Source organism: Toxorhynchites rutilus, chromosome 1, assembly GCF_029784135.1.
Source record: "Toxorhynchites rutilus septentrionalis strain SRP chromosome 1, ASM2978413v1, whole genome shotgun sequence".
NCBI lineage: Eukaryota > Metazoa > Arthropoda > Insecta > Diptera > Culicidae > Toxorhynchites > Toxorhynchites rutilus.
Genome location: NC_073744.1, coordinates 155,171,963 through 155,198,139, shown reverse-complemented (window position 1 = coordinate 155,198,139; position 26,177 = coordinate 155,171,963). Strand labels below are relative to the sequence as shown.

Below are 26,177 nucleotides of genomic sequence, written 5' to 3'. Positions count from 1 at the left end.
TCAGTTTAGACAGCCTAATTTGATCATCGATTTATTTGCGTGACTCACAATGAGCGCGCCAACAATTAGGCAATCGAAGGGCTACCGAAACATAAACAGATCCTGGCGCATTGCGCCTGCGTTGGATGCGCTTCGGTGTTTCTCTTTATTCCATACGATTCCCAGCTGAGGACAGTTCCCATCCCATCTCCGTTCGGGACAGTGTTCTGTAGTTGGAGCCGTCGTCTCACTCTCGATGTGTCATGTTCTTGAACCGAGAGAATGTAGCCAAACATTGCACGGACGAGACAGACCCACCCACTCAGAATACGCAATTGCCGAGCCTTTCAGCAGCAGACAGGGAAAATTAGGTCGGTGTTTGTTATTGTTTCCAGCGTTGTGCCTGGGTACCTTTGGCGGAGTGTTCGTCTCATTGGTGAATGACTTCTGTGGAGGAATGTCGCATAGTGCATAACCGTAGATTATATCGTTATCGTGTTAACGTTGGAAGAAATCATTGCCCATCCTTGGAAAACTTTTTTGTTCGGTTAGTGAAGTGTTTTGTGCGTCGTTCATTGGAGAAGGTAGAAACCAATCGACTTATGCACACTCGAAAATAGAAGAGACGTGAAATCGAATCAGCAGCCGTTTGTTTAATTTGGTTTGTTGTGAGTGGATATTGGAGAAGTGAAGAAGATCAATAGGACTGCACTTTTTGCATGGCACAACTCAAAGATGAAGGACAATTGAGACGTGTGGTAAGTTGCAGAGGGCGTTACAACTAGAATTAGGTGAACGAACCGAAAAACGAACAGCGATTAACGTTCATCGGATCAGTTATCAACAGTTAATAATATTTTATGATAAATCCTTACCGATAACACAGTAAAATCGTGTAGATAATTCTATCGGTGTTGCTCGAATGAGCTTTGGTCAGTGACACGCAGAATTTAGTATCAAATAAACAGTGCAAAAGCGTCCTTATCAAGTTCCCTAATTATAGAATTGTATGACAAAGTTACATTCCACATAGCTAAACAATAACTGTTGAACGTCCAAAATGATACTCGTGTTTTAGGAACTATTTTCTCTAGCACTGGTTTGTCACCTTGAATGGTCTATGATTGTCATACTCACGTTTGAATAATTAATGAAACCTGAAGACTGTTTAAATGTAATTGGTCATCCATTATGAGTGATAGCATTTCAATTTGAATATAACAACGGTTTGTTTTTGTTTGCATTTTATTTTTGTTTTATTGTGAAGTATGGATAACTTGTCGCTCTGCAAATCGTACGTTTTGCGAGTTAAAACTAATCCGAGGCGAAACCCTAAGAGTTTATGGAGCTATGTAAGCTCTTAACGGAAGAACTCGACTGTGTCTCCCAGCATCTTTGATGCATCGTTAGGCGAGGAGAAATGTAGACTTTTGCCACACATTTTAGGTCAGTGTTTATTGCAGAATAAATTAGTTCGGAGGATCTTATCTCGACTGTTTCTGATGTTCCGATGAATCTAGTTAACATTGATCCCTTTGAAACCACGCCCAATATGGTAACTAAGTCAAGAGAATTCTTTCTTGTGTGTATTGACGTACGAATGGAGCTCTTGTTGGGCCGCTGTGTAAAATATATAACAAATCTCTCGTGGAATCGAAATTTCCAACATTCTTGAAGGAGTCTTTCGTGGTACGGGTTCACAAGAAAGGTGACAAACAAGATGTTCAAAGCTATAGAGGGATAACTAACCTTTCATCTGCATCAAAACTGTTTGAAATGGTTGTGAGCACCATCATTCTCGAGCGCACCAAACGCTGCATCTCCAGTGATCAACATGGCTTCATGCCTGGACGTTCGGATATCCCAAATATGCCTAATTTTATGACGTCCTGTTTTGAGCAATTGGAAATGTTGACCTCAGAGCAGCCTTTGATACCATCAACCATGATATCCTGTTAGAAAAACTATCAAATCAGCTGCCATACAAACGAAACACAAATTTCCTCATTACTCGAGAATTAATCAAGCAAACGAAACCAAATTCGGTTCGGTGAAGGTTTTAGGGTGCAATAAATATTTTTACGGTGGTTAGATACTCCTCCCCCTCTCTAAGGGGGTGCCGCCATACAAATGAAACACAAATTTCTGCATGACTCGAAAACTAATCAAGAAAATACCAAATTTGGCATGCGAAGGTTTTAAGGGACACAAAACGTTTCTATCGCGAATAGACACTTCTCCCGTCTCTCTGAGTGGGAGGGGTCTCCCATACAAATGAAACACAAATTTCTGCATTACTCGAGAATCAATCAAGCGAACGAAACCAAATTTGGCATGTGGAAGTTTTAGGATGCAATAATGTTTCTGTGTTGATTCGACACTCCTCCCCTCTCTTTTAGAGTGGGCTGTCATACAAATGAAAAACAAATTTCTGCATAACTCGAAAACTAATCAAGCAAATGAAGCCTTTGGCATGTGAAGATTTTAGGGAGCACGAAACGTTTCTCTATGGTGAATAGACACTCCTCCCCCCTCTCTAAGGGGGGAAGAGGGGAGGGGTCTTTCTTTATTCTATCATATTTTCAGTATCAAATATTTATTCCATGTAACGGAGAAACATGTTATTTGCAAGTGGGTGAAAAATCTTGAACGAGAATTGTGTCTGAAAAAAAATCTGATATTATAATGAGTTTTGATAGAAGTACTAGGATTTTTTTAGTAAAAGGTAAATTCAACGGGGTTGGTTAGAAGATCAATCAATGAACAGTTCTGCGATTGGACTCATGAACTTACGCTTAGTAAGAAAACGTGAATGTTTGAATGTATTGATAACAGAATACAAATTTTGGGTGAGACGAAGTTTGCCGGGTCATCTAATAAACTATAAAAAACAAATACAATCAATAACCTTAACAAAATCATTTTCTTTTACGAAGTACAGTATTTTTTCAAAGAATACTAGTTCATTGGCTTCAATTTGATATGTTGATCGTCTGAATCGGTTCTGTAGTTACGAAGTTATGAACTTTTGAAAAAAGTCATTTTTAGCGAAAAAGAGGAAAACAGTTTTACGGACCACCTTAAGATGAAAATGGGCACCCTAATAAAAAATAAAAAATACGGGTCTAATATTTTACGATAAGGAACAAAACTACCACTTTTCAAGAAAATCTTCAACTGATAACCTTTTCGCACACGGATTCTCTGGATGGGGTTTTGGTTACCTTCAACTTTAGCTTCCGATCGAAAGTTCCACTACAACGCGTCCTCTGATCCATCCGAATAACAGATGTACGTTCACGGAAACATTTCGTACACGTTCGATTCAGCCACCTTCAGCGATTTCGCGATTTTGGTACCTGACCACTTCGGTTTTTCAATATGGTACAATTTCTTTTCTCGGCATCCATCCTGTAAAACTTTTTCAAAACAAAATAGATCAACGTTGAATTTTTACCGTCGAAAGATACAAGTTTTTCAAACAAATTGGTGTCAAAAGATACGCCTACTACGACTACTGCCAAAAAATAAACAGTGATTCCGGGTTCTTAATATTTCAGACCTTATCTTTGGAGATAGAGTTCCAACGTTCGCATCCTCGCCTAGCGATCCCTTGAAGGATATCATCGCTTCCGGTCATAGCTGCAGATCATCAGCTAACCGGCAGGCTCAGTCGCAAAAAATATGAACTTATAAAAAAAATATATTTCTTGGGACCGTTGGCTACTTAAAACTTCTATCCCGGATGTAGTTTGGAGTCCAATTTAACACATGCTTCATCGTCCATAACAATGTATACGTTGAGTTTTGTGAGCACATGGTCAGACAAACGTTCCCTGAACCGTTTTAGCACTACACAGATGACGGTTTTGGCCATTGAAAGAAATTGATAAGAAATTAGGATCAAGAGAAGATTGTAAAAATCTATTGCTTAAGTTTTTGGCCAATAAGGACCAAGACTTTTGTGAGAGAGACCATTTGATGTGACCATTAGAATAGCAACGAATTTTACAAAAATAAGGTGCATATTTGACCCGAATCGGATAATCCGAAGCATATTAAAAATGTCATGAATTTCACGCAAAAGTAATGCATTACTTTTTCGCCAACCTAAAATTTGTTTTAGGCTCAAATTTAAACAATTTTCGTCTTACAAACGTAGACAAACATGAGATTAACTATTAGGAAAAGCAATTTCTTTCAAATGAAATAAAAGCATTCCAATGGGTTTTATTCAGAAACCGGAGCTAGGGATTGCTCAACCGGAATACTTGTAAATTCATCTTCTTATCAAATCATTACAAAAAAATCATTGTTAACATTGACAAAGTGTAGAGTCGCCCGGGTTGGAGATTCCCTCGAAATACAAATGGAATAAATACGTTTAGATGACGGCTCAAGTGAATTTTTGAAAAAAGTCATTTTTGGAAAAAAGAGAAAAAATGTGATTTTTCGGACAATCCTGAAATGGAAATTGTCACCCTACTGAAAAAATAAAAAAATACGGGTCTAATGTTTTGCGGTAAAGAACAAAACTACCACTTTTCACGAAAATCTGAGAACCATTACATCGGGTTGGCATGAAATGGCTGAATAATTACTTCTTATCATGAACCATATTATGTTCGTTACGAAAACAATATAGTCTTTCTGTAAAATTGGTAACTGTATTGTCACTAATAAGGTTGCTTCAAAACGAATTCTTATCAGTACCATATTAATAAAACATGCTTGCAATCTTTTGATCAGCAGATTTCCGATATTTCACTCGGAAAGAAAATTGAAATAATCGCAGGAACTAACATCAGCGGTGTACAAATCCGCACATTTATCAGCTTTGTCCCATTGGCAAATATTCGCGGAGTAAATCGCTGCTTCGCTCTCAACTCACCCAACACAACTCAGTAGTGATCTTTCACGCTTCGCGCTGCTCGGACAGATTTAGTACCCTGTTCTCTGTGGGGTGTTCATTTAGTTCATTCGATTGTTGTGTGTAGCCAGCCAAGTCCAAGTCGGATTGGAGTGCGCCGCTGCTCATTGCGACAGTTTGTGGCTTAGCTATTAAATAATAACTAGTTGACATGAACAAGAATTATAACTGTTTGTGGTGTTAGTTTTGTGAATGGTTTGCAGAAGTGTCCTTCAATTTATCAGTTATACGTCTGGAGAAGATACCTAACTGAGGAATAATAGGACTTGACTTTTTTTGTTTCATTCTGCATCACGATTCGCTTCTTGCAATCTACCGTTTGTCCGAGAACAACATACGAAGAGGCGATAACTGAGTTGTTCTAAAAATACAGTGCGAGATATTGAGTGGCTCGATAACACTTAGCACTCTATCAGGGAGCAGTGGTATTCTTTTAATCTTTCCAGTGCATCAAAGGCTAGTTTTACAATGCCGCGTCTCACTATCGGATCAATTGTAAGTATTAGCAAGTTCGATTTTTGGGAAATTTGAAAAAGGAGCATCAACTCAAGAATCATATATGAGCTTACGATTCCCCGTGAAAAAATTAAAACGTTATTATAATTCATGTTTTCCTAAAAACTTAACTATGTCATAGTCGTTGCGGATGATCGTATCCTTCCTGGGCACGCTTACTTGGACATTCTGACCTTTACGACAAACTTCTCATCCGCTTGCATTTTTCACACGATCCCTCGGCTATATTCCGCATTTGTCTCTTTGTTCTACATTAGTAATTTCTCTGAACAGAATTTTCTCCAGCATCATGTTTGAGAAAAAAAGTGATGTGTGGACCTGAATATATTCGATGCTTCAGGAGCCGAAACAAAAAATCCTTTGATGAAGTTCTTTATAGTTGATATGTAATATAGAGGTACTGGCGATAAAGTGGTCACTCGGTTCTAGCATACTTATTGGCTATTAATTCCGTATTGATAGTAACCTTATTTTTGAAGAGTTTCATGACTTTTGGGTCACCCTGTTAAAATACAAGTAAACTCGCTCTCTCGATAACAATTCGGTCATAGTATTCAAGGAATGAATGTTGTTTCACACGATAAAAAACTCAATGTAAAATACTAGCTCAGTGGTACTTCGTTTAATAGTGTTGCAGACGTTAAAATATGAGTTTTTTGAAAATCGAAAAATCACCGGAAGGCGGGGTTTCTAAAAAAAATTCGATTCCAAATGTCTTATGATTGCACGAAACGGCGAGATTTATAGTTGTCTCAGAATCTGTTTTTGTAAAAAAATGACTTTTCAGACGAAAAACCAACCGAGTGTAAACATATATATATATATATATATATATATATATATATATATATATATATATATATATATATATATATATATATATATATATATATATATATATATATATATATATATATATATATATATATATATATATATATATATATATATATATATATATACATTGGGACAAATATATATATATATATATATATATATATATATATATATATATATATATATATATACATTGGGACAAATATATATATATATATATTTTTTTTTTTTGACAAATTCGATTTCCAAAACCGCTTTGCGCCACTTTCCCTTAAGGACGATTGAGCTGATATAGGGTGTTTTTTAGAAGTGATGAACATTTTTATGAGGTAACTTTTTGAAATTCGAGATGACCATTTTCATTGGCACACTAATGTGCATATTCTTTACGGTGACCACTTCACCCCCACTTCCCCCAGTGATAGAAAAAAATTATAGGAGGTAATGTCCAAGACACCACCATCTGGTTGACGTGGAACTACGCTGTTATTTTGTTCAAGTCGCATGTTAATAACTTAGAATATTATTTTACACACACACAAACTTATGTCCGCTTTGCGCTTTTCTCAACAGAAGTCCTTTCTATTAATATTTCCGGTCTCGATTAGCTTAGCTGTCATCCTTGATGGAGAGAGTTTTGCAACTGACATGTGAAACCAAATCACACACAAAATTCCTGAACAATGAGATCTTGGTGACCCGACGATAACCTAGCTTGATTATTCTGCACACAAATGTGCAGCTCAGAACCATAATGCAATGGCGTCAGTTTGATGTACGGATTGTAATGCCAGAGACATCAGCGCGTAAGTAATTTGGTCACGTCCACAATGCGAAGCGACGACAAGGGCTGACGCAAAACAAGGAAAAACAAGCGTTCATTGCTTCGTATCTAGAACCATACTGAAAGTTTGCCTTCGTTCTTTGCTTTAGAGAGGCGTTTAAACTTTATACAGGGTGGGCCATTTAAAGTGGAAGGATTTGTTTTTGCAATAGCAAAGTAAAGAAGTGGAATTTTAATTTTTTTTTTAAATTCATTTATTTTGGTCCAAGAAGATTTGTTCTAACTACTTTTTGATTATGATATCTCGTAAATGACCGCCTCTGGCCTTGACCGCAAAACGTGCCCTTTTTTCGGCATTTTCCATCACTTTGCCCAATGTTTCGGCCGATATGGCAGCAATTTCTTGTCGGATATTGTCTTTCAGCGCAGCCAGGGTCCTTGGTTTGCCAGTGTATACCTTGGATTTTAAATATCCTCATAATAAAAGTCAGGAGGCGTCAAATCAGGTGATCTCGGTGGCCAGTCATAATCGCCGTTTTTCGATATTAATCTTCCGGGGAACATTTTTCGCAAAATCAAGTCGACGTGGTAAGTCAGATGGGTTAAGTTGTTGAGCCATTTGAATTTTATACGGAAACATTTTCAAATCAACACGAATTATGCGTCGGAGAGTGGTTCGAGCGATGCCTAACTCTTGCGAAAGATGGCGACCTGATGTCGATGGAGTCTCTGCAACACTGGCTCGAACGGCATCAATATTCTCGTCGAAACGTCTTGGTCGTTGTCTGGACAGATGACTGGCATTACCAACACTACCAGACGATATAAATTTGGCATAAAATCGACGTATAGTGTTGTCTCCAGGCGATGTTTTAACTTTATTTTTATTTTTCCATGCACGTTTAGTTAACACAATTGAGAAGTTATTTTGAATGTACAGCTGAACAATTTCAGCGCGTTGTTGGTGTGTAGGTGTGTATTGTTCCATGGTTAAAATTGTACTGAAATGACGCTTCCAACGCGGTATGACATTTGTTAATCTGACATCTCTGTCAAAAGTTATGGGGTTGCCAGATGCTTCCACTTTAAATGGCCCACCCTGTAGTTCATTCGCCTCTAAGCAAGTTTGCCTCAGCGAGATCCAATATTTATGCTCCAGGCAAATATTTCCCTTCGTTTTTCTTCTTCTTCCTTTTGTTGTTCACGGTGACTTTAAATCATTCCCCTTCGTTGATCGCCTATAAGTGGCTCGTTATTGACGGCATGGGTAGAGAAGCTCACCAATGAGCAGAACAAATGTATGGGAAAATGGAAATGCTTCTAGTTTTAATCAATTTAAACCGTTTTCACATCAGGAGATTGTAATATACAGCATAAAAAACAAATCTTAGGGAATTTCCGATTCGTTTGGTATGTAAATAGTCTAAATCCGTTCACGGCAAAAATAGTTATTAACGCTAACTTCATTTCATAAAAACGTGACCTGTTTTCTAATTTGACACCCTTAATGAAAGACGTAGTTCTACGTCAAAAAGTGTAAATTTATAAAATTATCAAAGAGAAAATCAGATAGATAAATAAAGTGAAAATTGTTATCCTGTGACGGTAGACTTGAGATGTAAATAGTCCCCGTTTACCAGTCTAGAGTAAAATTCAATTCTTGAACCGTAATTCAAATTTCAATAAGTTTTGTCTACGTTAGAAGGTGACTTGCGAAATAAAGCAGCATTTTCAAAGAATCACCACTCAAAAGGCTCATCCAGAGAGTCCACGTGAGCCAATATTTTCTATTTAGTACCCGTAAGTCGTTCAATTTCCTGTCAGACATACTGCAGAGCTTCTTGAACATGATAACATTTTCAGAACTGACCCCTTGGGATCAGAACTGACCTCAAGAATATCTGCTATATAGAGGTTGTAATTAACAAATCTTGAAGGGGCTCCTGTGTGTGTTTCTTCGTCAAAGAATATTCTTCGGACTTGTGTCTACACCCAAACTAGCGTTGCCAGAAAACGTTTTATTTTCGGCAGAACAAATACCTTTTCATGTCCTGAAACGTCAAATGAACAAATAAAATCAGCATGATGGAAAACGTACGGAGCGTTCACCGAGTAGTAGAAGCTAGGTAGAGTACCGTCTCGTCAGCCTGCATGCGAGATGTGTTATATGTGTTAATTCAGGATAGTCCTGATTTTGCTCCATGTGAACTATGCAGTGGATATCATGTATAACAACTCGCGACGCTGCCGAGCTCAGATAAGAACGAGAATCGCTAATGAAATTTCTTCTATAACCCTGAGCCCGGTGCAGTTACTATTTATCTTCTACTTTGATTCAATGCGAACTTTACACTGAACAAGCTTTATGCATATTCTGAATGTGTTCTGAAGCGAACGGTTTTAAGCGTCCGATCGAATATTCTTTCACTTTTAGTTAAATTCAAAAACTTTGAAACTGCGAAATTGTGATTACGCGTAGGAGAAAAGCGGTTAAAATGAACACCCTAAGGAATATGCCCATTTACTGTGTCCACACACTGCTACAATATCCGTTCTTCGGAGAATATTGTAGCTTAACTAACTGTTGTTCAAGATATTAAACGGTTTTAATTTAAATAAATTAAAATAGTACATTTTTCATTAAAACAAAATGAGATGTAAAATCGAGCATTTTTTTTCGTGCGGTTAAAATGATCACATGGTGGTGGTAAAATGAACAATTACATATATCATGCTAAATGGGATAGATTTATGCGTTTTTCCTTATCTAAATTTGTTTAAATCATTATTGAAATAGTAGGTACATGTATGGATCAAGCTGAGCTTATTCACCTAGAGTAGTAATTAGAATTTACTCATACGTGCGAAAAAGTAGTGAGAAACACATAACGCTTCACATATTGAGGTTTGGTTTTGGTCGAGGTGGCATATTTTTTCAGGGTCAAAGCGACAAAAGTAACCCCTTCAAAAGCAACATTTGATGAGGTAGATCAGCTTTGGAAAACATGACATTGTTAGTCGTTATCCAGTGGTGACTCATTTTGCCCCAAACAACAAAGTAATTTCGAATGCGAATTAATCACTGAAACCAAACAAAATATCTGTTATCTCTCATTGAATATGTGAACAGTTGTCCAAACTGATGATTTAGAGGCGAATGAACTGCAAAGTTTAAAGCCTCTTAAAAACAAAGAAAGAAAGAACTGATGATTTGTCAAAGATATCAGGTCGAATAATTTAAATTTCACGGGAAGTTCCTTAAATACGATGCGCACAAAATTACATCAAAATGGCTACCGTGAGAGAAATTTCTGTTTTATTTATTATTTTTTTACATTTGACAGTTTCCTGCACAACAAGGTGTCTTAAACAGCTTCAAATGTTCTAAGGTAGGATAATGAAGAAGTATCAATTTGTTTATAGTTAAATTATCGAGGTTTGAGCACTGGTTCATTTTACCAACTCTGTTCATTCTAACCTCATTTTCCCTATATCAATCAAATCTTAAACAAAGAGATTAATTAGCTCAAAACTATTTCATGAAAACGTGACATATCTTCTGATTTGGTCCCGTAATGAAATACGTAGTCCTTCGTCGAAAATTACTCGTTTGGCAAGCAATCGATAGCCGTAACGTCTTCATAAGAGTTTGCTCTGGGGCGAGTTAGAAACTGTAATTGGCAGTGCCAATATGTTAAAAAAGTACATTTTTGATGGAATCCTCACCGATGTTACAACACCACTGAAGTGTCTCTCAACTTGTCAAATTTGACCGAAACTTCACACATCATTTGTGTGCTCTAATCTTTGAGTCCTTAGTCTCTTGTAAACAAAACCTTGGTTTTTCATCTGCCACTGTAAGTTGTCAGGCAGCCTAGGATTTTTTTGACGTAGAACTACGTCTTACATTTAGGGTGCCAAATCAGAAAACAGGTCACGTTTTTATGAAATAAAGTTAACGTTAATAACTATTTTTGCCGCGAACGGATTTTGGCGATTTACATACCAAACGAATCGGAAATTCCCTAAGATTTGTTTGATATGCTATACATTACAATCCCATAGTCTGTATATGGTTAAATTTGATGAAAATTGGAAGCATACCCATTTCCTCATACATTTGTTCTGTCCATTTGTGTGCTTTCCCGAACAGAGTTGTCAATAACGAGCAACTTAACGACGAGCAACGAAGGGGAAATCGTCATATGAAAAGTGTCCGTGAACAAAGGAAAAGAAGAAGAACGAAGGGGAATATTTACCTGAAGTATAAACAGTGGATCTCGCTGAAGCAAACTTCCATTCTTCGTGAGGAAACTGACTGAACAACATTGTTGCTGAGCGAGCTGGACGGCGAGGGATAAGGAGGAGTAATATAATGGATAATGTTTTCAAGGGCCTTTTTTAAGGTTAGAGACGAATGAACTGAAGAAGTTCAAAGTCTCAAGCGAGGAAGGAAGCTAAACTTTCAGTGTCGTTCTGTATTCAAAGCAATGAATATGGCTTGTTCTTCCTTGTTTTGCGTCATCACATGCCTTCGTTTCGGATTGACTCGTGGACGTGACCAAATTACTTACTCGTTGATGTCTCTGGCAATGCAATCATTGCATCAAACTGACGCCATTGCATTAATGTTCTGAGCTACACAATTGTGTGGGGAATCATCAAGCTAGGCTATCGTCAGCTCACCAAGAAAATAAATGTTCTGGAATTTTGTCAGTGATTTGGTTTCGCATGACGGTAGGAAAACTCTCTCCACAAAGGATGAAAGCTAAGCTAATCTAGACTGGCAATATCAACAGAAAGGGCTTCTGTTGAGAAGAGCACAAAACGGAGATAAGTGTGTATATATTTAGTTGCTTAAAGCCATCGATATATGGATATTTGTGTGCGTACGTGCGTGCTTGCTATGATTGACGATTGTTTTGTGTTGCAAATTATGCAGTCGTAATGATAAATATAAAAAAAGGAGGGAGATAGTGGGTGGGAAATATTTACGCTAGGGTATTAGTAATGAATCTCTGCAGAGGCAAATATTCAGTCTTTTTCCAAGCAGTTAACATTGTTTTCTATCACCAATGCATTGAACTAACGCTATGGTGAAACAGGTGTTAGGGTTGTGCACCAAAAAATTATTTGGGGAATACTAAGTTATTCAATTAGTTATATTAAGTTATCAATTTATTGGGGCTCGCATGTCAATCGCAAAACTGTTTCCAACTAGGATTGCATTTGTGCGAATCTTGATCACAATGAAGCAGTGCTTTTTTTTCGAGGTTGTTGAGATTAACAGATAGAGTTTATTTCGTTTATTTTGTCACCAAGAAAGTAAATGTCGTTCTGAAATTTTGTATGTGATTTGGTTTCGCTTGCCAGTAGAAAAACTTTCTCCACTGAGAATGACAGCTGCGCTTATCTCAAGCATGTATTGTTCTGCGAACACAAGAATGAATCATCAAACAATTATCGTCAAATGATTCTGCAATAAAAAAAAAAAACATTTCAGGGCGACCAAACTGATAGAATGGTTATTTCAAAATTTTCGTAGCATTATAAAATAGTATCCGCAGTTATAGACAAGCGATTTGAATTAAACTATAGCGTAGTTCTACGTCGTGTCTTGAACACAACCTCCTATAACTTTTTCTAGCTGTTTTTTAGGGAAAACGAACTTGAGACGGGAAGCCAGCTAAAATTGATTTTCACGTACCATTCGTTTCGAACCTCGTTCAGGTCATGTTATAAAGGGTGCGTCAATTACTATTGCGACATTTTATATTGATTGGTAAAACGGCTTTAGTTATCGAAATAAAACGATTTTTTTACAGTAGTTCAGTATATGTATTTATTTCAGCTTACATACGTCGGATTTAGGGTGCCTGCCTCAATAACGACAAAAGCCGCTTTTGGAGACACTCAGTTTTGTAGATCTCACCGCTTATTGTGCCCTTGGTCACGAATAGCTCACTCCGTTTGCCACAAGTACATACGGCCTGCCAAAACAGGTACTTCGAAGCGAATTTCGACAGCTTCTTCTATTTGAAACGACCATCCACAGGGAACTTGTTATTACCCGCGAAATATTCCTGTCCCGGCCACTGCTTCAAATCCGATTCGTCCCGATTTGGGAAGTTCTGCACCTTGTACGTTTTCAATCCGAATCGTTTCTGGGTCCTCTGGACAAAACTTTGCGACAAAAATGAAGCAATCATCGCTCTCTCGGTTTTTTCTGCGTTATTCCCGGTTGTGATCCACTGTCATCCGTTACTGGAAACCTTGGAGGAGCCTTGAGACGATCAAATGATGTATATTCATCAGTTTTCCTAAGGCGCGATGTGACATTTACCGATTTTCTTCATTCTCGATTTTCGATAACGACAACAACGACAACAAATATTGTAAAGAGTAACTGACCTGAATTTGATTAATTTAGGTCAAGTACGGATATAATTACGCAAGTTTGAAAATGTCGCAATAATCATCGACTCACTCTTTACAAACATGGGGTTGGAGACTTTGCCTTGAATAAATAAGAAGTCTACGGTTTTATTTTTCATACCTTTTTTTTCATTTCTATATTTTTTCAGATCAATGATGTCGGACCTCGAATGCACCTGTTCTTGATGGCCATAGCCCTGTACTTCTCGTTGATAGGACTCACCTCACGACGGACAGCCGCATCCACTGCGCTGAAATGTTTACCCATCATATGCTTGTGGCTCTTCATACTGCAGTCAGACTTCAAGCGAACGAAAATGTGAGTTTCTGATTCCACAATCATTACCTCTGGTCAACATTCGTGATGTTCCCTTTCATCTTCCAGTCGCCGTTACAAGAGCCTAATCCTGATTGGGTTAATATTCTCCTGCGTAGGGGACTTGCTGCTTAACTATGACCTATTCGAGGCCGGCATGGGCGTATTCGGGATCGCCCAAATCTTCTACATATCAGCGTTCGGATTCCGCCCGCTACGGCCACTGGTTGGGATTCCCTTATACTGCGCAGGTGTCGCATCGCTTGCGATCATGTTCGAAAACTTCCCACCCACCATCCAGAAGTTTCTTCCAATCTACGGTGCCCTACTGTTGACCATGTGCTGGCGATCGCTGGCCAGGATCAACACGTTCAAGGTAAGCCACCCATTGCCGGTTTGAATTGCGCGTTCGTTCGCTAAAGTGTGCTTTTTCGTTCCACAGAACACAACCCGCGTGGCGTGTGGAATTGGCAGTGTGCTGTTCGTCATATCCGACAGTATTATTGCGATCGACATGTTCTACGTGCCAGTGGATTACGCTCAGACACTCATCATGATTACCTACTACCTGGCTCAGTTCGGAATTGCGCTGAGTGTTGTCGAGGAGACGGATTCCGCTGCCACCACAAAACAACGAGAAACTACCAAATCTCCCTATCAAAGCCAAAACAGTGCGAAGCGAAAGTGATTAGTGAACCGAAGGACTTCCCGGAGTGATTGGGCAGCAATTCCAGCGAAATGATAACCCGCGAAGGTGTAACAAACTTATCCAAATTTTAAACAATAGTAGGTGCGTTAACATAAAGTGTGCAAATTCTATAAAATAGTAAAACGAGACTGTGATCTATATCTTCCCTCGCATTAAGAGGACTCTGTCGCAGAATAGGCGCGTTTGTACAGTCACCGCAATATGTTTGTAGCGAGACTATGATCCGTACGTTAGGGACAACAATTTTATTTTTCAAAGTAGATTTAGGCTCTTATAAAGTTTCCGAAATCGTAGACCATGAGACTGTGCGTGTTTTGTTTAGCGTTTAGAATGTTTTACACACTACGAAATACAACTTCAATGTTCCAAACCACGTCAATTTAGGATTATCTTCAATCCGATGACATCCCGAAACAACCCGCTCGAGGAATTTCTCTTTATAGATGAGAGGTGAACGTAGAAACCGGATCGGTCATTTATTTAAAACACGGCCAAAACAAAAAATAAACTTTCGATATTTTCTCCTAAATAAAACCATATAAAATTTTGATTCCATGCAACCGATTAGGGCCCTGAAGGAACGTCTCCGCTGGAAGCTAAGATTCTTAGATTATATCATTTCGCTATACGAATGTCGATTATTTATGAATGCAGCTAAATAGTACTCTATACAAGAATCGGATAGGATTACCAGCTAAATAAACTTCTAATGATGTTTTCTACGTATGATTATATATATCTAGAAACACAATAATTCATAACCTCTTAGAGATTTCGATGTAACAATGCCGTTTGTGAATGCTGCTAGGGGAACAAAATTAGCTTATTTGTGGGATACATCTTGTATTGGCACATTGTTTATTCTTGCTTACCAGACCAGCTCACATATCGTTTATAGAGATACTCAATATGAGGCACATTTTCCCGAATCTAGAGAAATTAAATGCGAATTCGGTTGAATATATACGCTTCACCAACAAAAATTAATTTGAGAATCAAAAGCCAAGTGCTTCATACTGCCTCAAAATACTGTCGTTATCAAAAGGGGGAAGAATCCTGTTACTTACGGAAGACGTAGGAAATCGTACGCAGTGTGTGCTTTTCCACACACACACACGCACGCACACACGCAGTCTTGTTACTTCAGTACGATCGTCGTTAGTTCTAAAAAAATATAGCATCCTGCAAATCCGCCTCAATCGGTCACCCCAAGGTGGACCAACTGCTGCATGCATCGTTGCATGTATTGTGGATCGGGGAACATCGAGTACTGCGTCTTGTGTTCCACACTGTTCCACAGTACGACGTCCTCCCGGCCGGTAGTGGCCGATCGACCGATCGAGAAGAGCAGCCGCCGATCGAAGGCTATCTTGAGGTAGCGTAGTATCTTACGCCCCAAAATCCCGTCCGGTAGGAAACACGTTCGGGGGAAACCAACGGCGAAGAAAGCCCGCCCCGGGTGGGGATGTTGCTGGTTCTGGATACCGGAGGCGATACTGGAATGAAGATGGAGAAACGAGATAGTGATGTGGTGAGAATTGAATGTTGAACAGGGCTACTTACTTATAGGTGATCTGAATCGTGTTTTGACCTTCATGGCCTGGAAGACTTCTTGGAATCACTATCCACGACATGGTTCCCGGTGGCTGGTTACCGATTTTCTCACCATACACCGACATACAGATTGGGCACTCGATGTAAACGGACTAGAAATGTAGAATAAAAGGGGATTTTCAGAATAATACAAAATTTAATTAGCAAGGTTTGAATAGACTTCAGGTACATTGTAAATGCTTAACAAAAGACATTCCGTTCAATTTTTCGATTGATTTTTGCAGCAATGGAAGCCGTATAGGCTATGATGACGTGACCGATGTGACGATGTGACAATCATATGTGGCTTAGACCAGATACCTTACATAGCATCACATACAACTAGCCCAAGGGTTGGAAAATATTGATCACTTGTTATAATAACAAAAGATTGCATGAAAATGTTATTTGCATACACACCCGCAATTCACCGAGAATTCCTCACTCTTCATTCCTCAATTCATCTGTACAAATCTTGATCATAATGAAGCAATGCAACTTTTTTCTAGGTTATTAAGATTACCAGTAAGAGTTTATTTCGTTTATTTAGTCACCAAGAAAATAAATGTCGTTCTGGAATTATGTATCGGGTTGTTCAATAAGAACGCTACAAAAGTTTTTTTTAAATAAAACAAAAACGTTTTTGTGTAAGGAACTCAAATTCTTTTGCATGGCCACAACGGGCACGCTTGCAGAAGTCCAGACACTGAACCCAATTTTCGACGGTTTTCAAGCATAAATCGGCCAATACTGCTGCAATTACACAATCGTCGCTGGCTTGTTGGCATAGACCATAGACTTGACGTAGCCCCACGGAAAATAGTCTAACGGCATCAAATCGCACGACCGAGGCGGCCAATTGACTGGGCTATTTCGTGAGATAACCCGTTCACCAAACTTGGTTTTCAATAAATCGATTCGCTGTGTGGCTTGTGGCGCCGTCCCGTTGAAACCACATATTGTCCAAGTCCATATCATTCAATTCGGGCCAAAAATATTCGATTATCATTGAGCGGTAGCGATTCTCATTCACAGTAACGTGCAGGTCTTGATCATCACAGAAGAAGTATAGACCAATGAGGCCGCCGGACCATCAACCGCATCAAACCGTAATTTTTCGGGATGCAATGGTGACGCATGGAGTACGTGTGGATTGCTGCCTGAGCAATAACGCATATTTTGCTTATTGACGAAGCTATTCAGCAAGGAAAGAGCCTCATCGCTGAAGATGTTTTTTCGATGAAAATCCGGATCATTTTCTAGTTGTTGCTCAGCCCAATTCACGAACATACGACGCTTCTAGCGGTCAAGCGGCTCCAGTTTTTGCCTCAATTGGATCTTGTAAGGATTTAGGCCAAGATTTTTCCGCAAAATTCGTCACAACGACGTCACAGAGATGCCCAGCGCTTGAGAACGGCGTGTGGGAGACTGATTTGGGTCTTCCTTGATGCGCTAGCGGCAGCAATATTCTCGATACTACGGGCACTTCTTTGTCTCACTGGCACTGGAACATTTTGTTCTGTGCCTGTGAATTCAATTTTTTCCACTAGACGCTCAATTGTTAATCTGGCAGGACGATTATGACGACCATAAATTGGCGCTCTCAAAGTTGAGGCCATTTACTCTGAATTTCGGTAATAAATTTAAATAATCTCGACTCGTTGTTGGATCGTACATCTTTCCATTATGAATTGGCAAACCTTACTGAAGAGAAATATCAAGAGAGCTAGAAAAAATATGGCGTCGTTTGCTGTCCCTATCGGTCTATTTTTGTAGGTCCCTGTTGAAATACCCGTTATGTAATTTAGCAAAACTTTCCCCACTAAGGATGACATCTTATCACGAGCGTGAAAAAGTAAGATAATGCAATTTTTTTCTACGTCAGTAATATTAATAGTAATATTAATTAATAATATTAATAGTAATATTACTATGTGGTCCCCATGGCCTAGTGGTAAGCGTTGCGCTTGCCAAGATGGGGGCTTCGGGTTCGATTCCGTTCGGGTCAGAAATTCTATCATCATAGATCGTTTTTCCGGCTTGCACTGGTAGAAGGGAACTGTCTAGGGTGTGGTGGGATGAGCATTGGGCATTGCCAGTCCCCAAGAAAAGCCACAAAAACCCGGAAACAGCTCCCCTAAGCGAATTGACACCGCTATAAGCGTCTTGTCCCAGTCCTGGTGGTACTCGGAACGTAAAGCAGCAGTATCACGATGGTCCTCCTGCGAGATAGTGGGGTCGGTCGCAGGCCTTGCAAGCCGCACCACTGAAACACCAAGCAACGAATGATTGTGAATCAGGCCATGTTGTAAAGATGTTAAGCCAAAATAAATAAATAAAACATTAATAGAAAAGCGTTTCTTTTGAGACTATCACAAAATGATGTGAATTGTTTATACATGTAGTCGCTTCGAGCCCCCAATGTATGGCTCTGTATGTATGCTTTGTTGAACGCTTGTTTGGTGCTGTACGTTGTACGGACGATGCCTAGAGGTACGATTCCACTGAGTGATACTAAAAACTAAAAAGTCGTCTTGTACCTTAATGTTGCATTGTTCAAATTTAAGAAATTTCACACACGGTAAAAATCTGTACCAATCTGTACTGATTGACGAAAATCTGTACTCTATACCGTACAGAATCTGTACCAAAAATAACAAAAAATCTGTACCTTTCCAGATAAATCCGTACGTGTGGCAATACTGCTTGCAAGTATTGCCATTGTTGTTATTTCCATGCGGTGCCAAAGAAAAGTTGATATAGTTATGAGATGTGGAATAATTGTGCTGGTGTCAATTGAGAATAACTTTCGAGATGAATGACATGAAACAAATTGCGACATACGTTCAGTTTGTGTATTGTTCTGCGAGGGCAAGAATGAATCATCAAACAGTTATCGTCAACTGATTCCAAAAAAACATTTGAGGGCTAATCAGTTATTTCTAAAACTTCGTAGCATTTCAAAATAACATTCGAAGCTATAAAGCGACTTGAATAAAATAACAGCATAGTCCTACGCCAACAATGCGGCCATGAAACACAAATTTCTACATTACTCGAGAATTAATCAAGCAAATGAAACCAAATTAGGCATATGGAGGTTTTAGGGTACAATAAATGTTTCTATGGTGGTTAGACACTCCACCCCCCTCTCTAAAGAGGGGCTGCCATACAAATGATTTCTGCATAACTCGAGAACTAATCAAGAACAATTTGGGATGTGAGGGTTTTTGGGTATGAGAAATGTTTCTATGATGGTATGACACCCCTCCCTCATATGGAATGGAGAGGGAGTCCATAAAAATATTACACATATTTCAACCAAAAATATTTCGACCAAACATGACTGTTTGCGCAAGGAATGAGTTTTGAACACCCCGAGCCAACATGTGATCCACAACAGCGAAGGCAGCAAAGATCACCACTCTCTCGAGAGAATTATTTTGTATTTTGCTTTGTGCGGGTTTTCGTTGTCACGTAATAGAACAGCTGATTGTGAACAGATTACACAGAGAACAGAATCAGAGACAGAAATATACGGACGACAGAATCGGTCAAATATATGTGTTCGCGTTAAATTCTGTGTTTGAATTTAAATATCTGTTTTGTCTGTAAAGTATCCGAAAAGTTCAGAACGGTTGCGCGCAAACAATGACAATTTTCGAAAAACTCTGAGGGAAAAAGGGAACATTCGGAAAATTTAATTTCCATATGTTCTACGCACGATGAAACGCACTCCTATATCTTCTTCTATCTATACCAATAAAAAAGTATCGTCGAATGTGTAGATAAGAGCAGAACTCGAAACATTGCGAAACGCCATCTCTTTCCCCTACACGTTGTCCGGCGAATCCATCCAGCGGCATCAACGAGTTCGCGACTTGGGTCTAATTCTCGACGAGGAGTTCACACTCATCTACCAAGGAAGGTCACAGATGGATTCGAGGACCCACTGTGCTTGAAATTTCTCTACTATGCGCCGATTCGTTCTATCCTGGAATTTGGATATGTCGCATGGTGCCCTCTCCCTGAAATTTGGGATGCGCGCATTGAATCTGTCCGAAGAAAGTTCGTGCGTCGGAATGAGGAATTGAGGAATCTTCCATGGTGGAACCCAAGGAAATTGGCTCCTTACGAGGAACGCTGTAACTTGTTGGGAATTGATACTCTGAAGAATAGCCGATCTGCAGCACAAGCCATGTTTGTTGCGAAACTGCTGAGGAGTGAGATTGATTCCCCTTCCATGCTAGCTAATCTCAATATTTATGCTCCAGAGCGCACCGTGATTTCCTAAGGCTCGATTTCCGGAACAGTTTGTATGGTGAGCATGAAACGTTGGAATTCATGCGCTTCGAAATTGATTTAAAGAATATACTAGAAAAATTGACGATCACAATGTATATATTTGTACTAGATTTAAGTGGGTTCATTAAGACGATTTGATGTCATTGAACCCCTACCGCAAGAAAATGTTTTTGTTTGACGATTTTTCGATATTCCATCAGTTTCCGGAAAACGAAGATTGGAAAAAAAAGTAATTCTTGAACATCGTTAACCCTTTCACGTACAACATCGAGTCTCACTCGATGTGAAATGATTGTGCCAAAACGCACAACATCGAGTCTCTCTCGTGGTGCACCTGCATATCACAATGCGCTAAAACGCTCAGCAGAGTAGTGAAATTACTCGATGCGTGACCCATGGAAACGTTCGAATTTGGTCCGGTTTTTTGAAAATTAAATCGTACGCGAAGGGGTTAATTGGTTAACGTTTTTTCTGTAAATACCATAATATTTAACAATATATATATGGTTTATATTATATATCATAGAAAACTATGAATATGGATGTTCCATGATCAGCTATATCTTGCTATATTTCCAGAAAAAAAATATTGAAAGCATGACGCTTCATTATATTCGTTTGTTTAGGCTATCGGAATGTGGAAACCCACAATTGATAAATGAGACCTCAAAAAATTGGATCGTGAATGTGTTTGCCTGATGTTAGAATTCTCCGATAGGACAACAGACAAAATGTTTGTTTAGGATCACATCGTTCGTAGATGGAATGCTTTCGCCACAATCTAGGTCCTGTGTTATTGACCAACCTTTGGAGGCAAATATGCGTAAGTCGTCTGGTTTGCAGTAACATAATAGTCCGTACCTTTGTTTGTATAACACTCACCTTCTGACTGTCCTTCTGCTGACCCAGGATAAGCTCGTTCAGGCAATTGAGATGCATCAAATGTTGACAGCGCGAGAGCGAAACCGTCGGATTGTGACTATTGTGGCGCAGTTCCTCCATACACATGGGACACGGCTGCGCATGGGGCCACTGCGGTGGATCGACCACGCGCACGAATCGCGATATCATATCGCTCGCGGGATCCACACCTGCAAGTTCGTTATTTCCGTTAATTTTATTAAGTTCCGTCCATGAAAAGCAATTAATCCAACACTTACCCACAATCGCACCGGGAATATTCTGCTGGGAGGATATAAACACATCATCACTCCCCATCGAGCAATCCAGCAGATCGGAAACCGATCCGAAGTTGTTGCTTCGGCGACCATTGCTGTCCTTACTCTCGTGGCTGAGATAAGTCGACACGGTGTCCACGCTTGGGCGCCGCCCCGAGTTGATGCTGGACGAATCGGTTTCAATCAACGATTCGCCCCTGCTCCGGGACTTGCTGCGCTGTCTTTGGAAGGCAATACTTCGATTGCTGAGATGGCCACGCATCGATTGCTGCTGGTGGGCAATCGGTTGGAACAGCAGCTGCTGCTGCTGCTGCTGCTCGCGCTGTTGATGATTATGATGATTATGTTGCGATTGTTGATTATGCTGCTGCTGCTGCTGCGGCGGTGGTGGGATGTGTTCCGGCTGCTGCCCGCTTAGCGGATAATCTTGGGGTTCTTGAGGGTGCTGCTGCTGCTGTTGATGCTTCGTGCCGAATATGTTTAGATTGTGTAATATCTGACGGGCGAGATTGGTTGGTGTGACCGAAGCCATGTCCAGCTGTTTGCCAACCTTCAGTGTCTTCGTGGATCGCTTTTGTTGGCTGGTGGTTACATTGCTACATAAAACTGGCTGCGATTTTGATTTTGAATGGAGTTGCGTGGATGATTGTTGCAGGGGATATGATTGCAATTGGGCGCCAGGGGATGAGGACGAGGACGATGGAACAGGGGCCATTTGGGATGGCTTTGGGTGCAGGATTGGCACATTAGCGGAGGTTGGAATTGACGCAACCATCGACTGATTTGGCAGTTTCACCAACGGATACGGAGCCTGCTGTATCCGTCTGATGCTCCGCAGTGGACCGTTTTGATGTCGGATTTGGGTAAGATTCAAAAAGTTTATAGTATACGGCAGATGGAGATGTGTTTTGGTTAGATCGATGGTTTGATCTCCCCGTGCCCAAGCTTCTTCGATTACACACTGAACCTCCATAGTGTAACTGTGCCAATCGTTTCCCGACGAACCACACCACTCCCACTTGGTTCCTTTGCCCGCCGGAGAGATCGGTTTGTAGAAGTGTCGGCGCACATTCGTTACGGCAAACTCCTGATCCCCACAGCATTGCGTCATAGTACGAACATTGACATAGTACTGCTCGAGAGCCGGATCGGCATCACTCAACAGGACACGCGTCAGCTTTTTCCCATGGGCACGTTCCAAATGTTGCGACACAGCCGGACTATAAGGCAACCATTTATTTCCACGAGATTCAAACTCCCAAACCACCACGGCATGGCCAGAACTCGTCATACCGTGATCGCCCTACGGATCTGTATAAACTATCCGAACCAAATTCACGGCACACGACTCGCACACTTTTCCTCTTCCACTAACTCCTATCACACCACACCTCCTCTACCTTTGTATATGGTCAGCTTGACCAAACCTGACATCGCACAGCAGCCATTTACCCTCAGGAGGAAAAAAAAAGTTCGATCTTGTTTTCAGCACAGGATGTTCGAATTCACAAAAAGCAAACGGAGGAAATAATAGAATAGAACACAGCACGAGAGCACTTATGGGGGCGATTAACGCTGCCAATTAAAACCTCCAATCCACCATTTAATAGCCACTTTCCTTCAGTAAACATTCCGCTAGCCCACTTGTTGATGATATCGTGTTTTCTGGCCACTTTCCACACTCGAAATCACATCGCTGCACCTCAATCGCACTGTTCAGCCGTAGATGGCCGCGTTTTGTGCAAAAACTGAGCACTCCCGAGCTTTTTTGGGGCCCGAAAAAATCGGTTCCGTCGTACGCGGCGCGAGCAAATATCACTTAACGCATCTAGTAGCCTGATTTTAATTGACTTCTCCGAAACCACTGTGGTGGCTGTTGTGAGTGGAAAAAATCAAGATGGCGAGATTTATTTCTCATTCATTCGCACTTCTAGAGAGAGAGAGAGTGTGTGGCGATATGCGCACTCGCCGCGGACCTTCGTCGTCGGCCGCTCAGTAGTCACTTGTCTCTTCCATTGATGTAGGTTGCATACAGGCAGTCAGTCAGTGGTTCAAACTTGTGGGAGCAACGGAGAACAGTTTCAATCACTTCTCACTTCTCACCCTTCGCTGCCTTGTTATGTTTGGTGTTATACTGGAAACCGTGATTGAGACACAACACACACGACTAGCACCAATGTTGAGATATGGACGCACACGAACGCGATTTTGTATCATGAATGAATGGGATAGGGTGCGAGAGGGAGAGAGCGATCGGAGTGATTTTTTAAATGGACGCATTGAACACGTGTGTGAGGGTATGCAGTATGATGCACAAAGCAAGTGCATCATCAGAGACATGATGATGGGGGTGTGTTTACTGGTGTGTGAGCGAGCGAGCAGTGTATCTTCGGTGTCGGCTGTGGGCATGTTTATGTGGGACAACATTGCAATCTATGCTATCTGGTTCCAATAGGGCTGTTTGCGGGTGCGTTTGGCGGTTTATATTGCATTAACCCTTTATAAGGCAATGGAAACCAGGCAACAAATTGACCCCAACTTCAGAGAACATAATCTTCACATGAGGAACACATATTTTGCTTTGAAAAACTAGAAGTGAGTTATATCTGTGATATAACCGCAAGGTAGACATTAACGTTGGCTTAGCAATCAATAAGTAACAAGCATATAACTATTAGACATTTCTCGCGTAACTTTTGAAAAGGTCCAATGTAACATTTTCGTCAACTCGAGAAAAACGAAGTTGAAGACCCGAACATTATTCCGCGAATTGTCTTTCTTGCTTCATTCACCACTAGCAGTCAAGAATAACCAAACTGAAAAACCAATCGTCACTATTGTTCCGTGATTTAAGATTAAAGTTGAAGTCTCGGAGCGAAAAATGTTACATTGGATGTTTTGACTACCCGCGTTTGCACATTGGACATATTACGTTGCACGATAAGAATTTGAAACTGACTACTGAACAACAATCCAAACATCAGCATTTCATTCTAAAGACAGATTATTATTGTTATCACTCGTTGAATTAGACTGAAATCGATAACAACACCTGTAAGAAACAAAAACTCAAAACGACCGAACTTTCGAACAACTTTCCACAAGAGGCATTTGTAGGGTTCTACTGAGTGCTTAGACGTCGATAGAACTGGGGTGACAAAAATCATTCCATGCGGCACTCAGCATTTTCTTCCTTTTTTTTTGTTGAGAGCATGTCTTTTGTGGGAACGTTGAGCTGCATCCTCACCAAAGGGGGAGTGAAAGAGCTATTTCTGTTTCCGATTTGAAAGTCTGCGAATGAGCATGTGCTTTATCCCCAAGTATGGGTTGGACCGAAGGTCCGGCAAAATCAGGCACATGGGGATAAAGGTGGATGGCCCTAATGATTGAGGCAATTGTTGCGCGCGATAATTGGCTTTAGAAACGTTATGTACTTGCGCACTTTTGTGGCAACTACATAACTACGATAAAATTGATCTCGCGCCTGGCTGATCTGAGGATTTTTGAATTCTTCACGGCCACTTTATCCTGGCTCGTGGAAGAGGCTGGACCCGGCGGACATCGCCAAGCCAAGGTCAGTGAGTCGTAGCTTATTCTGAACAAGCGAGTTCTAGGATTTTTTTTTAATTTAAAGCTTTTTTTCCCCACGTAGAAACTTTAAAGTAGTGGCTAGGCTAGTGGCTTTATTAGGAGAAATATGGAGTGAAATCGTGCTCATCGTGGTAAAACTCTCAGGTAACATGTGCTTGCTTTTGTTCCGTTATGATTTGTGCGATGGCTTTCCACGTGGGTGGAAACATATATCTATTCTGTCCTACAGCTGCAAATTCCCGACACACCGTATTCAGCTAGAGCCGTTCCAGACCCCACGGCGCAGCGATAAGGTACCAGGAAACAATAGCCTGAAGAGCGCGAAGCGCTGGCAGAGAGCAGTAACAGCAACGACGACGACTGGAGTAAGCGGAAGGAAACCCCGCTGATTCAACGTCCACGGCAGCGGAATAAACTCCGCTAATCAGAGCGACAGCAATATCGACGACAGCGGAAGAATCTCCGCTAGTCCGAACAGCAGAGAAAGTATATTGGACAGCGAACTCAAAAAGGTTGTGAGTAACACAACTTTTATATTCCTTGCGCAAGACGACATTTAAGCCGATACGGTCGCAAAAGCATAAGAGTAGCGATCGTAGCCGAGCGAGTTGGTCGTCCGGTCTGTCATGATAAGGTAGCCGGTTCGAATCCTAAGTATATATGATCATATAGAAAATGAAATTTTCCACGTACATGAAGAACCAATGAATGAATTTGAGAAACCTAAAAAACCTAGTTCCCAGCGATGATGATATTTTCCGCTGGTTGTAATTTTAATTGTCAATTAAATGAAATAAATAGATTATGAATGACATACGCACACAAGTACCCACCACTATACGCTATATCTGGAGGAACACATGGAAGAGTGATAAGAAGAATAACTGATGTCGGGAAAGAGAATGAAAATATGAGCACGAGAAAAGCACGATTATTGATTAAATGAAAAACTCCGGAGAAAATTACGGTTATGGTGATGAAGATCATAGTGAGGGGTTTAGTAG

At 40.3% G+C, this 26,177-nt stretch overlaps 2 protein-coding genes across 3 annotated transcripts; one reads left to right on the top strand and one right to left on the bottom strand.

Moving 5' to 3' along the window:
• The first annotated feature begins 42 nt into the window (after nucleotides 1–42).
• On the top strand, nucleotides 43–14,885 carry LOC129762371 (lysoplasmalogenase-like protein TMEM86A). Of its 2 annotated transcripts, none has more exons than XM_055760596.1 (4): nucleotides 43–737; nucleotides 13,631–13,800; nucleotides 13,867–14,173; nucleotides 14,240–14,885. In XM_055760596.1, exons 1-4 carry the CDS (start codon nucleotides 699–701, stop codon nucleotides 14,483–14,485), a joined length of 762 nt encoding a protein of 253 aa, XP_055616571.1. In that variant the 5' UTR covers nucleotides 43–698; the 3' UTR covers nucleotides 14,486–14,885. The 2 variants fall into 2 exon arrangements, with proteins under 2 accessions (XP_055616571.1, XP_055616572.1); XM_055760597.1 differs by lacking the exon at nucleotides 43–737 and adding an exon at nucleotides 4,905–5,404.
• Nucleotides 14,886–14,963: 78 nt separating this feature from the next.
• LOC129762367 (protein deltex) lies at nucleotides 14,964–23,862 on the bottom strand. Its single transcript, XM_055760589.1, has 4 exons — nucleotides 21,565–23,862; nucleotides 21,287–21,495; nucleotides 16,070–16,212; nucleotides 14,964–16,002 (listed from the first exon to the last, which is right to left on the bottom strand). The coding sequence occupies exons 1-4, from the start codon at nucleotides 22,871–22,873 to the stop codon at nucleotides 15,702–15,704; spliced, it is 1,962 nt and encodes a 653-aa protein (XP_055616564.1). The 5' UTR covers nucleotides 22,874–23,862; the 3' UTR covers nucleotides 14,964–15,701.
• Nucleotides 23,863–26,177: the final 2,315 nt, after the last annotated feature.

Coding starts and splice junctions, on each gene's coding strand:
- LOC129762371 (XM_055760596.1), top strand. CDS start 699: ATGGCACAACTCAAAGATGAAGGACAATTGAGACGTGTG. Junction 738..13,630: donor AAGGACAATTGAGACGTGTG/GTAAGTTGCAGA, acceptor ATATTTTTTCAG/ATCAATGATGTCGGACCTCG. Junction 13,801..13,866: donor GACTTCAAGCGAACGAAAAT/GTGAGTTTCTGA, acceptor TTCATCTTCCAG/TCGCCGTTACAAGAGCCTAA.
- LOC129762367 (XM_055760589.1), bottom strand. CDS start 22,873: ATGACGAGTTCTGGCCATGCCGTGGTGGTTTGGGAGTTTGAATCTCGT. Junction 21,496..21,564: donor TATTCCCGGTGCGATTGTGG/GTAAGTGTTGGA, acceptor ACGAACTTGCAG/GTGTGGATCCCGCGAGCGAT. Junction 16,213..21,286: donor AGCAGAAGGACAGTCAGAAG/GTGAGTGTTATA, acceptor CTACATTTCTAG/TCCGTTTACATCGAGTGCCC.